General features: G+C 50.1%; 2 protein-coding genes across 4 annotated transcripts in view; both read left to right on the plus strand.

The window, feature by feature from the left end:
• The window catches only part of EFL1 (elongation factor like GTPase 1), a 339,962-nt gene that overhangs the window by 126,653 nt on the left and 196,236 nt on the right, over positions 1-17,073 (plus strand). The window lies entirely within an intron of this gene.
• The window catches only part of ADAMTSL3 (ADAMTS like 3), a 143,647-nt gene that overhangs the window by 11,877 nt on the left and 114,697 nt on the right, over positions 1-17,073 (plus strand). For all 3 annotated transcript variants that reach the window (XR_006655667.2, XM_045196616.2, XM_024561776.3), the window contains exon 3: positions 11,925-12,044. Coding sequence is in view for 2 of the 3 variants with exons in the window: in XM_045196616.2 (XP_045052551.2) it covers positions 11,925-12,044 (120 nt within the window). In the remaining variant the exon portion in view is untranslated. The remainder of the gene's footprint in view (positions 1-11,924; positions 12,045-17,073) is intronic.

Consider the following 17,073-nt stretch of genomic DNA (forward strand, 5'->3'; position numbering starts at 1 on the left):
TTGAGAAGTGAGCTGTGTTTATTTCTTCAGTTACAAAAATGTGTTGTTTATAACTCGTAAAGAAACGTGAATCTATTCTCATTTGCTTCCCATCCACTCCTGTCCGTGGGCCGTTCCCCAGCCGGCAGTCAGGTGGGACCGGTCTGCCTTCGCCCTGCAGAGGATGAGGAAGGTGCTGCAGGCGGGGCTTCGGCGTTGGCCTGAGCTGGTCAGAGGGTTTGGAGTACAGGGAAGTGCACTTGGAGATATTCGGACTGTGGCCACAGTTTCGGTGGAAGGTATTGATTAGCTCAATAAAACCCGGTCATTCCATTGAGCCAAGATGAAGCCAGCGTTGGTGGGGAGTATGGGAGAGAGCAGAGACTTGATCAGACCCTCTGTCTGTGGTCAGCAAGATGGGCACCACTGGGCCTCGCTCTGCCCTCATCCGCGGCCGACTGTTTCCTCCACGGGGCGCAGTGGGTCGTCCAGACTGGCCCTGGGACTCCCACTTCCGCAAATCGCTTGTTTCCTTACCTTTCCCCATGAGTGTTTTTTCTCCTTGTCCTCTCACTTCTTTGTAGGCATCATTTAGATACGCTAGATTCTAACCCTTCATCGGTTCTCTATCTTTTCTCTATATTATTACCTCTAATGGTGAACGAAAATGTTCATTTGAATTTTAATGTCGTTTCTCCCTAGCACAGACGTTCCTGGAGAGCAGGGGTTTGGGTCTCTGTTGGACCGTGTGTCCCGCGTCCCTGGAGCAGGGGACCGCACGTGGCAGATGTTCAGAAATATTTACCTACTGGATGGATGGCTGGCTGTGTGTTCACCTTACCGTTTCCAGTTTGCTGTTTTGGGCATCCCTTCGGACCTCGATGCCACGCAGTTGTCCTGTTACATTTTCTTCTAAATGTTTGGCTTTATATATATATATATATATATATATATATATATATATATATATATATGTATATATATATGAATATATGTGTGTATGTGTGTGTATACACACACAGACACATTTTTCACATATATATATATTTTACCCAAGAAAACTATGTCATACCCTGTAAGGTTCTGTGAAGAGGAAATGAGAGTTTTCCAACACATTGCCACTTACTAACCACGGCACCAGACAGCTCTCTTCACCTCCAGAACTTCCATTTCCCCATGTATTTGAAGAAGGAGGCTGATGTTAACTGCCTTGCGGGGTGAGATTAATGTAGGTGAGCTACGCCGAGCATCTAGTACATTCCTGGCACATTATGGGTGCTGAATGACGAGGCTCTTTCTTCCTGCTCTTGTGTCCTCACTGACTGAGGGCGGCGAAGTGAGAGCAGGGCCCCAGCGATAGGGGACCGGTTCTCCCTGTGGCTTCCCAGTGGGCGTGTGGGAACCCCACGGTGGCTCTTCCCAGCCTCTCCCTGGCCCTGGCTCATCCTGCCTCCTCCTTCCTCCTGCTCTGGCCTCATCGCTCCTGCTTGGGTTTCTGCCAGAAGCCAAGCAGCATGCCTCTCTTTTACAACCTGTCACAGACCCCTGAGGGGATACATTCCTTCTGCAGATTTAAAGACGCATTTCATCAGAACTGTTGTTGTTGTTTTTTAAGAGTTTTCTTTTCTTTTTTTATTTGATTATTTATTTTTAGAGAGAAGGGAAGGGAAGGAGAAAGAGAGGGAAAGAAACATCAATGTGTGGTTGTGGTTGCCTCTCGCATGCCCGCTACTGGGGACCAGGCCCGCAACCCAAGCATATGCCCTGACTGGGAATCGAACCTGCGACCCTTTGGTTCACAGGCCTGCGCTCAATCCACTGAGCCACACCAGCCAGGGCCGGAACAGAACTGTTTTAAACAAGGATGTAGACTGTGTTTCTCGCAAGGAAGGTTTGTGACTCACTTGTGTTTCAGTTACTCCTAAGCACAGCCGACAAAATCGGACAGTTCTTTCCTGTAGGTGTGGACTTGGATGAAAGGGGGCGCAGAGATTTGCAGGGACAGTCCTGCATCAACCAAGTGTACGCAAGAGCTGTAGTCATCGTTTGGATTTGGTTTGCATTGCAGTTGCAGCTGTGGAGGGTGTGGAAGACGTTTCGGGTTTTCCGTTGCACCCAATGTGGTTAGAACGTATGAGCTCTTTCATGGTTTCTAGTTGCAAGAGTCAAGTTGAACTTGGTTGTTCAGCCTCACTGTGGCATTCGCTGCACGTGCGTCCTCCACGCTGGTTTGACGCTGATGCTGGCCTCTGCGGAGCCAGTAATAGCTGTAGGGGTGGACTCCGTCTTAGGCAGGGAGCCCGAAGTACCACGAGGTCTTGATTAGTTCTTCGTGAAGCCCCTTTGGTACCGTCTGCGTGGTCTTGAATCCAAGACTGCATCCAGGAGAGTGTGGAGTATGGGAAATACCCAGCTATTCCTTGTCGGAGTGTCCAGGGAAGTGAGAACTAACTACCCCAGAGCCCTGCAGAGCATCCTTGTTCAACAGAAACATAACTCAAGCCACATTTGTAACTTTACATTTCTAGTGGCCACATGAAAGTAGGTTAAATCATACAGGCAGAAATTAATTGTAGTGCTGTATTTCATATTACTCAAAATATCCAAATACTACCATTTTCAACATTCAATCAATATAAAAATTCTTCATGAAATACTTTGCTTTCTTTCATATGAAGTCTGTGAAGTCAAGTGTTTGTTTTACACCTACAGCCTGCTTCTGTTCAGACAGGTCCCACTTCACATGCTCGCTAGCCCTGTTTTCCTGAGGGAAGAGAGACTCGAGTCTGAAAAGGCCTGTCACTGGGTTCGAGTCAGGACAGACGAAAAAGACACAGATGGAGACATACGCACCGTCCGGTGTGATGTCAGACTTCTACCGCTGGAAGTCAGAAGATTTCCAGAGTGGCCACACTATGTTACTGAAGATGTCCAGTTTTCCACACAAATCTGAGACACAAAGCAGCAGGAAAGTACGGCTCCTGCATGTGAAAAGAAAGCAGCAGTGGACACTTCTTGGGAGCCGGATGGGAGGCTTCTTGAAGCAGACGATTTGAACTGGCTCTTGTGCGCACGTGTTCCAGAGTCCCAGTCAGGAGAAATGGCAGTTTACGATGGAGAATCAACCAGATTGATATCAGACTTTTCTTTCACAATTCTCGATTCTAGAAAGTGGTGGAATTTTCTATGTATTTATTCATGTCTATATGCACGTGCATACACACACACATATGCTGTATGTTTCAACATTTCTTTATCCACATGGAATTGATTTGCATATGTTGATTGAGGAGAACTCTGAGTTTGTCCTTTTTCCTCCCAGGCTTCCAGAGAGAGAGAGAGAGAGAGAGAGAGAGAGAGAGAGAGAGAGAGAGAGAGAGAGAGAAGCATCAGTTTGTTGTTGCACTTACTTGTGCACTCATTGGTTGCTTCTTGGTGTATCAGGCCCATGTTCCAATCCACTGAGCTACCCAGCCAGGGCCTATCTATTTCATTATTTTGAATATATACGTATACACCCATACATAAAAATATATATGTATAGAAATGTTACAAATAGATACATAAGATCTATACACATGCACAAGTATGTTTTACTACATATATAAACATACACAGAGTCATTTATGTAGCATGAGGTTTAAAGGCCAGGAGGTGGCCCAAGAGCCGTGACATAAGGAACACCTGTGTACCCACCTTGGAGCATACGACTCAGCCTCATCCATACCCCTACAGCCTCTTGGGTGACCCTTTCTTACTGCATCCTCCTGTCTGCTCAGAAGTCACCACAGCTGAAGGCGAATTTCGTGCCAGTCCTTTCTCTAGCCACTCGGGTATGTGACCCAAACTAATAGATGGCGTGGTGTCAGCCTTTGCTAAATTTTATCTGAATGGAATTGCTCTGTGTCTCCCGCTCCGGTTCCTTCTCTGTTGACGTGTGAGGCTGAGATCATTCGCTTTCACTGCTCTGCTGCACTCTGGGGCGTGAACAGACTGCAGTTCACCAATTTGCTCTCCTGTTGCTGGCCCGTGTTCGTGCGGTGTTAGATTGATGGTGGTGGTACTTTATTTAGGAACTTTGCATTCATTTCAGGGGTGAGATTGATATGTGATTTCTTGCTTGTCGTCTTGTCTGGTTTTGTTATCAAGGTTATGATCTCATAGGATGAATTATTGGGTGTTCCTTTTTTTTTCTATGTGTTGAAAGAGTTTTTTAAAGACTGGAACTATTTATACTTTGAATGTTTTTTGTGCACACCTCTAATATCTTCTGGATCTCTTGTCTTCACAGGAAGAAAGGTAAATACTGAATCTGTTTTCTTTTTTTCAAGAACCACCGAGATTTTTCTTTTTTTAAGGGAAGGTTTTGATGATTTTGAATTTTTTCTAAAACTTTTTTGTTTCTCCCAGTATTTCAACTATATTGGCATCATTTTTTCCTCAACTTGAGTTCTGACATATGTTGCTTTGTTGTGGCTCATCTTCTTTCCTCCGTGTCCACTGTGGTCATTTCTCTCTCCTGGAATGTTAGAACCGCTAAACTGGTCTCCTGCCCTCTGTCTCACACCCCCTCTCGCCTCTTCTCTACAGTAACAGCTTCACTTCTCCATTTAATAGGGATAAGCACCGACTTCGTATCTGCCCACCAGACCCCCTCAGGGTCCAGCCCACCCACATCAGCCCCTCCAACTTCCCTATATTCTCTGCAGGCTGTGCTTTCTACATTTGCCCCAACGGTATTACTTTGATAATTAAAAAAAAAAACCAGTAAAGAAAGAAAATCACTGCGCCTTCATCTTCATGCCCGAGTTGTGAGGAATTTTGGAGCTCACCTAGCCCGGTCCCCTCCATTTAACCACATGGGGAGCAGGGCAGGGGACGTGAAGGGACGTGCTGAGGGCCACACGGCTCCTCGTGCAGTTGGGCTGGACCTCCAGGCCCTCAGCTGAAAACCTGGGTCCTTAGAATTGACCCCTTTCTAACCCTGAGCACCCGTCACCAATTAGAACAGGTGCACAGTGTCTCCAGCTTCGTCTAGTGTGTGAGTGGCGTTTTCCACATATGCGGTACCGCTGGTGAATCTAATCCAGGTGTCAGACAAAGATGGAATGATGTGATGTGATGATTTTTTTAAATCCTCGTCTGAGGACATGTTTGTTGATTTTAGAGAGAGAGGAAGGGAAAGAGAGAGTGCGAACGAAACATCCATCAGTTGCCTCCTGTATGTGCCCCAGCCAGGGATCGAACCTGCAATGTAGGTATGTGCCGTGACTAGGGATTGAACCCGCAACCTTTTGTCACATGGGGTGATGATCCGACCAACTGAGCCACCCAGCAAGGGCACTATGATGAAATCAAGTGCTCAGAAGATTAGTTATCATTCTGTATAGCATTACGGAACTAAAATTTTACCTTAAAAAGCTATCAACTTTAATCTGTAATCCTGTGCCATGCCCAACACCCTGTTGGCACTGAACACTATTGTTTGCCTTCCTCTTCTTTTTTTAAAACCAAAAATTGTGCGTCTGCAGTAATTTCTTCTGCTAATTGATGGTTCCAGTGTGAGTTTGTTACCATTGAGTTGCAGGGATTGATGTAAGCATCTTCATTGTACGAATCTATCACCTTTTGTTTTCAAGAAGTCCTTAGCATTTTAGCCTGAACCCCCAGTTTTTTGTCATTTATGGGACTCCACATGATGCCATTTTGTGCCCATGGAGCAAAGATGCCCTGACTCTGACACGACCTTCCCGTCGCCTCGCTGGCTGAAGAATTCCGGGAGGCGCAAGCATCCAGTGAACTAGGCAGCTCTGCCTGTGCTTTCGCACTGAAGACTTCCTGTCCTCGGCTTAGAAAAACAAACCAGCTCACGATGGATATAAACGTGTTTGGGAGTATGTGCAAACAGCATATTTCTCTGTCTTTCTCGTCTCTTGGAAGGCTGCGTTTAGAAAGCCTGCACGATCTCAACCACACACATGAGCTGTTTCCTGAGAGAAAGCTGTAGGGTGAGAAAGACCTTGAGTAAACAGGAATACGTTCCTGACGAGTTTCTGGACTTTGTCAGGTGGGGTGGTGTCTTATGGCCAAATTGGGAAGAGCTGGTAGTGCTGCTCTCTCTCTCTTTTTCTTTTTTTGCTACTGAGTTGATACACATATAGGCATGAGCGATATACACAGATTTGCCAGGAACTCAGCTCTGGTCTCCCAGGGGGTAACAAAGACCCCCTGCCCACCTAATTTGTCAGCCGTCAGGCAGCGGTGTTCCGTGCGTGCTTCCTGGGGGCTGGGTTCTTAGGGCCTGGGTGGGCCGGGCTGTGGCTCGGGGACCACAGGAGGCACTGGAACAGCCAGGGCGTGGCCTGGCTGCGGGCAGAGGTCTGTGGAGGCAGAGAGGGACTTGGGGGCCAAGGAGCAAAGGGTCAGAGCACTGCTGTAGGTACAGGCAGACACCAGCCAGGTGCCTGGAGAGTGTAGACACTTGGCAGCCGCCAAGGAACACAGCAGGCTCCCAGCTCATCAATTTAGAAAAACAGAAAAATAAAAACAGGGACTCCTGAAGGAACCCTGACCTGCCCTGATCACTCTGTTTAAAATTGTAATTTGGCCCTTTGCTGCTGTGGCTCAGTGGGTTGGGCAGCGTCCCACAAAGCGAAAGGTCACTGGTTCGATTCCTGGTCAGGGCACGTGACTTGAGGTACGGGTTCGGTCCCTGGAGAAGGCACGTATGAGAGGCAATCGATGTGTGTTTCTCTCTCACATTGATATTTCTCTCCTTCTCTTCTCCTTCTCTCCCTCCCTTTATCTCTCTCTAAAAAGAAAAAAAAACCCAGGTAAAATCTTTTTTAAAAAACTGCAATTTGTACCCCATCCCCAACACTTCCCAGCTCCTTCTCCTGTATGATGCAGTTTACTTTTTTACATACATTTACTCATATGTTGTGTTCATTTTCTGCTTCCCTAATCAGACTATAGATTCTTTAGGAGAAATGATTCCTGCCTGCCAAATTCTCCATGTCACAACCAGCCTCGGTGCATAGTAGGTGCTTAACTAACAGAGGCTGACTGAGTGACTAAATAGACTCTATGAACCCCAAGAAGGACTTTGGATATTCCCCTATGCCACTTTGGTCAAACAAAATACCTATTTGTCTGTTTGAAAGGCAGAGATGCTTTTTCTCTGCCAGAAAGACGCCGTGAGTGTTGGCGGCGAAGATGCTGGGTGAAGGGATGTCTTTCATGTTGGGGCCACAGTGCAGACTCCAGGGCCCGCCCTGGGGCCTGAGAGTGCGTCCTTCCTAAACCCCGAATTCCCATCAGGGAGCGGCAGCCACCCTGGGAGGGAATCCCAGAGGTTCTCCCAGAAAGCACCCCACTCCTGCATGTTTTTTAATTCTCACCCAAGGGTACGTCCATTGATTTTAGAGAGAGAGAGAGAAAGGAAGGGAGAGGGGAAGAGAGAAAAAGAGAGAGAGAGAGATCAATCACTTGCCTCCCACACGCATCCTGACCAGGGTTGAACCCTCAACGTAGGTTTGTGCCCTAACCGGAAATCAAACCCACACACAACCTTTGGGTGCACGGAAAATGCTCCAACCAGCTGAGCCCCCCGGCACCCTGCCCAGCCAGGGCCCCCTCCTCCACTTTCCCCTGGTAGTTCTCACGCACAGCACTTCCTCTCACCAGCGGGAGCGTTCCCGTGCCTCATTTAAACCCTCATTTCCTTCTTCACTGCCCGTTTTGGTCATCATGGCCTGAGCCCTGACCGGCGTGACCAGGCCAGGAGGGGTGGAGGGGACAGGCAAAACAGTGTGGGGCACGTACAGCCTGGGGCCATCGGAGATGAGCGCCCGCAATGTGTTCTCTTTACCCAAAGAGCCCTGTTCATGGAACACGACTGCCGTGTTTTCGCCTGAGAAATAAGGTGGAGTTACTTCCATGTGACGTTTTACTGAGTCTGTGTCCGAGGGGCCAGCTTTAATCAAGGTCTTGAAAAACGGACTCATATAGAACATTTTGGGGTGGGGGTGGGCTCCAGAGAAGGAGGCTCTACACTGTGTGTATTGGCAGGGGCAGCTGCCGTTCCTTGGCCTGTTGAGTAAGAGTCACGTTTTTAAATAACCCCCACTGGAAATGATAGCACGGTGCTCGGCCTGAGCACTTTGGCCTTTCTGGGCTGGGGAGAGCATGCAGACACCCGCCCGGCAGGGCTCAGCGGGAGTGGAGAGGGCCACCTCTGCTGATGTTTCTGGGAGAGAAAATCCACCGTTGAACGTGTCCTGTGCAAGGCAGGGGCTCATTGGTGGAGAGAAGCGTTAGGACTCACTTTGTAGGTGTTCTTCTTTCTGGGAGCGGAAGGGACAAATATCCGTTCCAGAGAGATCTTGTCACCGATGGCTCTCAGTGCTGCCTGCCGGTGCTAATTAAAGATGCGTGAGTGTGTGTAGCAGGAGGGAAGGAGAACAAGGGAGAAGACCCAAGAGAGAAGGCGTGGTTAGTGGCAGACAGAGGGATAGTGCTATGAGTGACGTGTGTTAGATCCAAATTCCAGTTTGCCAAGGCCTGGATTTGATGAGTTCAAGGCAAGACCATCTCTGTGTGGCACGTAGCCCCTCATTCTGGACATGTGTACCCCCAAGACACCCCGGCTTCTTAGCTCTAGGACGGATTCATAAGGGTCGCTGCTCATGTCTCCTTTGGGGTCTGGGACTCAGGGTAGGGCTGCGGTTGGAAACCACGTGGTATTTTGGCTGAGGTGTCCTCACACATTTATTCAAATGTTAGGCCTTTGCAGCCACCTGTGCCAAGACAACGTTTTCATTAGCTGACGGAGCCAGAGAAGACACATCTGAAACCTGAGCGCTCACGTGTAAAAACTCAGAAAGGAAATGTGAAAACGAATTTTCTTTCAGCCCACCCTTCCAACCTCGCCAAAGGAAATGAATTTTATATTTAATCAGGAAGTTTTGGGGGTACTTAAGACTTTGAAAAGTCTTGGAATGATGACATCCTATTTGAAAAACCAAAGTGATCTGGAATTATTATTATTATTACTTTTTTACCTTCATTTACCTTCATTACCTTCATTACCTTCATTTGAGGTTCAGGAAACAAAATCCGCATTGTGCTCTGGGAACAAAAGCGTGTTTGCTGTGCTGAGTTCCCACAGCACGGGTTAACTCGGTTTCCCGCCTGGGCCCTGGCCCTGGACAGCACACACCGTAACGTCCTGTGTGCCATCCAGGCCCGGTGGAGCACCTCCCCGAGGCCCCCCAGAGCATGTCTTCCTTGCAGACTGCACCCAGAGCAGGACGGTTGTGCCTGCTCCACCCAGGAGACTCACTTCCAGTTATCGAGTACTGTCATGCAGCAGGACCTTGCCCGGTAGGAGTGGCCCCCTTGTCCCCTGCAGATCTGAGCGGCCGTCAGGGGAGATTGTGTGATGCTTCCTGCCGGGCCTCACATGCCTTCTGCTCAGCCCTGGTGTCGGGAGGGAGGCTTCTGAGCCGGTGCTTGGGGCTTGGCCTTCGAGGCGCTTGGCGTCTGTCCTGTCCTGTCCTGTGAAGATCTGTGGGAATCCGCCCCATAGCATCTCACATCGGCACCCCACCTGTGTCACTGCAGAAGCTTCTGACGCAGTGTTCCTTGGATTCCTGGTGGCCCATGAGGAGACGTCTGAAGTGAGGGGGCTGTGATCGGGGAAAGCCCCTGCCCCAGTGTCTCGGTTGGTTAGAACGTCGTCCCGATGTGCCAGGGTTGTGGGTTCGATCTCTGCTCAGAGCACCTACGAGCATCAACTGATGAATGAATACATAAGTGGAACAACAAATTGATGTTTCTTTCTCCCTTTCTCTTCCTCTCCCTTTCTACAAAAAAAAATATATATATCAATCGATCAAAACAATTTATAATAGGGGAAAGCCACCCTCAGCTTGGGGGCAGGCTTTTCTTGGTGGCAAAGGACCCAGGTCTCAGCTCTGTTCCACTTGGTGTTTGTGGCTGAAATTGAGATGATATGAGGTGGGGAGAGAGTGATGCCTTTGTTGGTCAAGGGGGTGGGGACCCATAAACAGCCTCGATGGGCTGGCATGACGGGCCAGATCTGCAGGGAGTGGGGGTGGCGCGGGCGGTGAGGTTGGCTCTCCATGGATTGCAGAGACACGGCCTAGCAGTGGCACGTAGGGAAAAGACTGAGTGGCCGCTGATGTGGTGGTGAATGGCGTGGTGTTTGGCTCCATTCTCACCATGGAGAGACATGAATGTCTTACGTGTAGAGCTCAGACCAAGTTGGGACCAGCGTTTAAACTGGCTTACCGAATTTCAGGGAGAACCACATTGTATTTTTTTTAAATGGCTGACACGTCACTTTTGAGGCCCACAGGGCCCTGTTCTGTCCTGCATGCGTCTCTCCCCGTTATACCAGCCTCGGTCACAAGACAGTCTCTGTTCTTCCTGTGCTGTAGCTCGAGCCCTGGGACAAATCCCGAAATCGTGTCCTTGAATTGCCTTCTCAAATTTACTTCCTCCTGCCAAAGTCAAAGCCTTCCTTCCGCTGGAGGGGGCGGGGGGAGAGATAGCTGCATCCCGGATTCTCGGTCCCTGGGGAGGCCATCTGGATTCTGCCTGATGCGTCCCCCAAGATGCAGCGGCTGTGGACCCTGGCTGATAGGATGATGGACGCTGGCAACTTCTCCCTGGGGCCCTGGGTCTGTGCCCTGGGCAAGTCACTTCCCAGTCTGGCCTCCCCACCCCGTCCCTTCCCTTCATCTCCTGCTTCTCACGGGCCCTGACTTCTCTGGTCACCCCATCCCGGGAAGAGTCACGTGACACCACATCTCCTGGCATTCAAGAAGTCACCTCCCATCTGGGTGACAGTGTCAATGCGTGTTCTCAGTGGCCTGTCACAGGTGTAACACTTGCTTTCGGAAGCCGGGAGCGAGCTCAGCCGTGGCCTCCAGGAGGGCCTGGTTTTCTGGGACTGTTTTCCACGGAGAGGGTGAGGGGATGAAACAGAGTGAGCTGACCTTGTCCTCAGCAGTGGATGTCTGTGTGTCCCCTGTAAAACACCTGACCACCTGTGTCTAGGTTTCTTCAGGTGGGAAATGGCACCCGCCTCATGGGCGAGGGGTGGGGGCGTGAGGACAGATGCATGAGGACAGTTGTCCCAATTCCTTGCTCACAGTGAACTTGAGTCTCCTTCGTTCGCAGCTTTCTGTGCTCAGGGCCACCACTGAACCTGTCGTGTGGGCTACTGGAGAGGCGGCAGGAGAAGGGCAGGCACTAGGTGGGCTCTCCGACGCCCCCTCATTCTCTAATGCTGTGACTCAGATGTTCACACTGTTCAGACTCCTGGATTCAGTGTAGACTCTGTGTGTGTTCACAGCGGGGTGGGTGGGGAAGAGGAGGAAAGGGAGAGGATGGTGGGATGGGTGTCGTGGACCAGGGCACCTCATCCTTGTGTGTGGAGCAACGTGCCACTTCAGACTAGTGTGGTCTCTCTGAACATGCCAGATTCTGACAGACCTCTGCTGCCTTGGGAGAGAGTGAGCTCCCCATCACTGAAGGCATTCAAGTGGAGGCTGCAGGGCATCATGGCAGGATTGCTGCAGTAGCCACCCCACCCCCACCTCACAGGAAGGCGGCGTCGCAGAGGAAGCCTCCACAGAACTAAGCAAATTGACTACACGGTGGCTGAATCACTGACAGGTGTTGGGGGCCAGGCAGGTGTCAGGGAATAAATACTGTGCGTGCCTGTTAGAGGAGGACCAGGGTGATACCCTCCCTTACCTGAGCCTCAACCCAGATACCTGGTGTGTCTCACCTGGGCCTTCCCTTCTGGGACAGCCCTGCGTGGGCTGTTTCTTCTGGAATGAGCCTCACCAGAGATGGCCGGTCAGGGGTCCACACTGGGACCTTGTTTGTAACCAAGCAACCTTGCCTTTCAGGCTGCAGCAGAGACATCTCCGGGAGCCTACTTCCTGCCTGAGTTCGCACTCTCGCCCCAGGGAAGTTTTCTGGAAGATACCACAGGGGAGCGGTTTCTCACCTATCGCTACGACGACCAGGTAAGAGCCTCCTAAGAGAGCCTCCCTTTGCCTTTGCAGCTTGCCGATGGGTTGGAAACGATACCTTCAAAAGGATTCTATTTTCCTGTCGCCACAACCAGTACTGTAGCCCCTCGACGCCCAGGTTGGCTCCCGAGAGGCTTGCGTGCAGTTTCGCACACCGTGTTAGGGCGTGGACTTGAGAGTCACTGTTTCTTGTTTTTTGCCAGAGATACGTGATGGGTTCGTTCATTTTAGCAATCACCCAATTGATTACTCAGCGCTGAAATTATCCAGACTCACTGCTTTCCGATTTAAGCATTCCCTTCTTTGTCCTCTCGGCTTTGATCAGCACTCAAGTTGGTTTTCTGGCCAGGCCATTTTCCATAAAGGAGCAAGGTGGGCGTGCCTGTGTGTGCACATGTGTGTGTGTGTTTACACACTTCATGAAGTCGACCACATGCATAGTTCACAGCGGCGCCTTCGACAGGCACCGGGCGGGCTGCTGGTGGGGTCTGCTCCGTGGGTAAGTTGTCTCCTTCCCGTCTCCGCAACAGATGCTGAGACGACCTCTAGTTTACGGCCCCTTCACATCGAGAAACCAAGGATCCCGTGGGCTTTCCTTTGTGAACTTCAGGGAAACAAATTGAGAAAAGAGGGTGTCTGGGACACCGTGAACCGTGTCTTTTTTAATTCAAGAGTGGTTGGTTAATGCCTTCGCCAGGTCCTGTGCATACGCTGTGTTTAATATCATAACAATACACAAGCTAGGAAAAGAGCCGGGGGAAGAGAAGCCCCGCTGGTCTTTTCAAAAGGCCTAGCGCAGATCTGAAAGGTGTTGGGGGGGTGGCTCCGACATTGTGCCCTAGGGCCTGGTGCTCCTGAAAACCGGGTGTGTAGTACGTGAGACGGCGTTTCTCTGACGGCGTACAGGCCAAACAGTAACACGCCAATAATAGCCCCCACTCTGTGTGCTGCTATAGGGGATGGGAACGGGCTTGCGTACCAAAATTAGGTGCATCTCCGGGACAAACCTCAGAATAATCAGCCCGACGGTTGACCCATCTCCCCTGGTCTTGATGCTCTTTCCTCTTAATTCTGAGCAAGCAGACTGCACTAGCAGTCAATAGCGTCTCAGGCGCTGGGGGAGGGACACAAACCCCCTTGTCCTGCTTCGGCGCATGATACAATGTTCAGACTGATTAGGAACCTGGGCTCTGGAGTCACCACGCTGGGCTTGAACCCCAATGCTGACAGTTTACTTGCTGTGTGATTTTGGATGAGTGACTTCTCTTCCCCATGCCTCAGTTGCCTCATCTGTGGGACGGAGATATGGACGGTTATCTACTCCGTGGGAATGTTTTAAGGACGAAAGGAGGTAATTCACATAGTTCATGTCTCCCTGCTGGAAGCCTGGGGCATATAAACACTCAGTGTAGTTACTGTTACTTCTAATCCTATCTCGGCCAAGACCCCATTCAGAGAACCTCAGATGTGCTTCGGCGAAAGCCAGTCAAGGATCACATTCTCCGTGGACATCACACAATGGTTTAAATTAATTTTTTATTCAGGTATCCCATGCATACAGTAAAGGACACACGCTTCTGAAGCGTAGAACTTGCTGAATTTTAAAGTCTTTGTATACCTGCACAACCACCACCCAGATCAAGCAGTGGCACAGGGCTAGCGCCCGGGAAGCTCCCTGTGCCCCTCCAGACCTCACCCCGCACTTACGATGCACCCGCCATCCCGATGTCTATGACCGTTGCAGACGAGTTTGCTGTTTCTATTTTCCATTCTGCAGAAATGGAGTCACGCAGCACCTGCTCGTTGGTGTCTGGCTTCTTTCACACGTCAGCCATGTTGTTGGATCCAGCATCGGTCAGGGTTTAATGTCTGTCAGTTGTCTTCTTAGGAGCAGGTTGTCTCATATTGGAACAAATCACCACATACTAGGTGGCATGCATTGCCCCTGCCCGGGACTTGCCAGCCGCTCCCTGCAAGGTTTGCAGGACAGTAGTCCCTCTGAAGCTGCCCTCCCGGGGGAGGTGTGCGTGGGGCTCTGCCTGAGCAGCCTTCTTCAGTCCCCGGCAGGTGCTGTGCCGTGGCCAGAAATAGGGGCAGATGTGTGTGGGTTACCACCCAGGGGCGTGCCTGTGCTGTCAGAGTGACCTGAAGCCAGAGAGACAAGACGCATCCGCTCTTGAGGCTGCCTTATGGTCCCTGGAGTTGCTGAGCCGGGACTGGGCGCCCTAGGATGTTCCTGTCTGCGAAATAGTCATCCGATCACCGGGGAAGCGAGGGCTGGAGTGTAGATACTTGCTCTCTTGGACAAGCCTCGGAGGACTCCTACAAGCATTTCATCCTGGCCAATTTTCACAAAGACCTCTAGGTCACTCTTCAAATGTCTCCCGGATTAGGTGTCTGGAAAACGAAGAGCCCAGAGGCCCGTAAAGCCCAGCTGTGATGTGGGCTGTGTTTAATGAGCTGAGGCAAAGCCACACCATGGGTTATACAGGGGCCGGAGCCGCTTCCAGGGAGGAAGCTGGGGAACAGGGCGGGTCAGTGCACACAGCCCAGTCGGCTTGTCATTTAAACGGCATATCCAGCATCTCTGACCTCAGGTTCTTCGTCTGTTTGGAAAATACACAGTGGCTGGATTTCATGCTCCGAACCTCTTGCACTCCGCAATAGCCTCTTTTTGGAGACCGCCGATAGAATATTCAACATTACAGAGTGTTAATTGGGTCATTCTGGTTACCAGGGTGGGCTTGTCAGCTGCACGCTGAGCTGTTACTTAGAGAATCATAGAATTTTACGGCTGCTGGAGGCTGGGGCTCCACTGCCTCCTTTCCCACATCGAGAAGGCAGAGGCTCTGAATGTGCAAATCACTTGCTCAAGGACACCTAGGTGGTTATGTGAAAAAAACGAAGACCGTTGCCCTCCAAACCTCAGGCTCTCCAACTGTCCTGCCACCTGACTCTGAAGAAAATGACCTCGTTTCCTAAAGATTCAGATTCCACTGTGCTGGTCAATAGAACTTTGGAGAGCTTAGTCAACCCAAAGAGAAGGGGGGGGGATTTAATATTGATGGGCTGTTTTATCAGCACATTCTTAACTCCTTCGGGAATTTGGAATTAGCTATGCTGATAGCATTTATAGGCATGATTATTATCGCAATCTAAGTGACGATTTTTCCAACATCTGGGCAGAACATGGTAGCTGAAATTCAAGTGGCACGTGGGGGCATCCGTAGTCCAAGACAGGTAAAATGCGTTAGTTTGGGACAACGCCCAAGGCATGTGTGGTCAGAGTCTGGTCTGTCGGCCAGGCACAGGGCACACTCTTTCGCCCCTCCCCCCCGGGGGGCTCGGAGATCTGCCCCACACAGGCCGTGTTCACTGGCGTACATCTGAGTGTCGGCTGGACCTCAGCAGCAGAGCCTTGAATTCTCCAGCTTGTTCTCTCGCTCAGCACCCACCAAGTCCCTCCTGAGAGCTGCTGAGCCTCTGCCTTTCTGGGAAAAAGGGTGGTGATTCTTCGCATCCTCACTTTCAACTCCCTGCAGCTTTCAATGAGGGACCTTGTCAGTTCTTATGGGGCCTGATTTAAAAGTCTGTTCCAGGCTTGTGTTTCACAGTTGGAAGTCATTAGAAAAACAGATAAGCTCTTTGTTTTGCACAAACACTCTTTTATTTTTGTCTTTTAGCTTTTAGAGTCCGTGAGGCGCAGGGAAACGTGGAAGGTGTGTTGCGTCTTCCCAGACTGTGTGGGCTGGCTGGGACAGGCTTCTTCCTCACGGGCAGGCATGGTGGGCACACATGGTGGGCACACACTCCAAATTCCAGGACCACGTACACTTTTTAATGATCGTGGATTGTCTTTAGGTGTGTGCTTACGTTGCCGCCTCCAGGGTATGAAGCACCAAAAGGCAGAGAAAACGTTAATAGCTTGGATTCCAAGCTTGAAGGTCAAGACTGGGTGTTTACCTAAGTGGTGGGCTCTGGCCTTCTAAAATTAATCTGGGTCGATTCTCATGTCAGCTTGAAGCCCCTTAGAAGAGAACCGCCTCGATTTCAGGTCACTGAAGTCCTTTCTACACCTGTTCGTACCCTTCATCCTCTCCCCGCTGTAGACTCCGGATGAGGAGCCCCTGAGTAATACGATGTTTGCCTTGTATCTTGTGAGAGCGTTCAAGAGATTTCCAAGCTCAGAGTGCTCTCACCTGTACTCTGATCTACCATTGCTTTTATACTTTCTCCTAGTCGTTTTAGCTCTTAAAGTCTGACTTCTGGTATCTCCTCCCACCGCCTCCCCTTTACCTTCAATGGGCAGGCTATATAAGCATTTCAGTTACTTCCTCAAATCCAGAATCTGGTGTGAATCACCCCATGTCTGTAAAAATCCTAAGGCATTGTGACAACATCAGCAGAATCATGGTGGACCCTTCTCTTCCTTGGAGGCTCGTCGACGGACTGACCGTGTGAATTCTCCGTTCAAAATTCCTCCCTCCTGTTTGTATTTTCGTTCCTATTTCCACTGCCAGGAAGCAAAGGACTGGGTGTGTGGCCGTGACAGGCCCATGGCATCGCAGCAGGGCCGAGTTAGAAGGCAGCGCGGGCATTCTGACTTTTCAGGAGAGAGGAGCAGCGTCTCACCCGAGGTCACACGGCCCATGCTCCGCCAGTCAGCTCGGTCAGGACATTTTCACATCTGATCTGCGGGAAGCAGAAGTATGAGAGAAATGTTTGAATGAATGTTTTAACACCAGCAGTAACAAAAAGATAATAAAGAAGTCTTTGTTTCCGTGTCCTTTCTCAACTTCTTTTAAATGCCTTTTTTTCCTTAGGCTATTCTGACAGACTTAATTTTCCTTGTCCCTGCTTCAACTGTTGATTTATTCTTTCTGAGGAGAACAAATCCGTTTGCTGGGAGGAGGTCTTTCTCAAAGTAACTTCTTCCGAACTTTTTATGAACGTCTTGGCCAAGGGTTTTGTGGTTAACCTCTCGGTGGGCCTCAGAAACATCACTGCACGTTTCCAAGTTATT

This window comes from Desmodus rotundus, chromosome 10 (genome assembly GCF_022682495.2).
Source record: "Desmodus rotundus isolate HL8 chromosome 10, HLdesRot8A.1, whole genome shotgun sequence".
Lineage (NCBI taxonomy): Eukaryota > Metazoa > Chordata > Mammalia > Chiroptera > Phyllostomidae > Desmodus > Desmodus rotundus.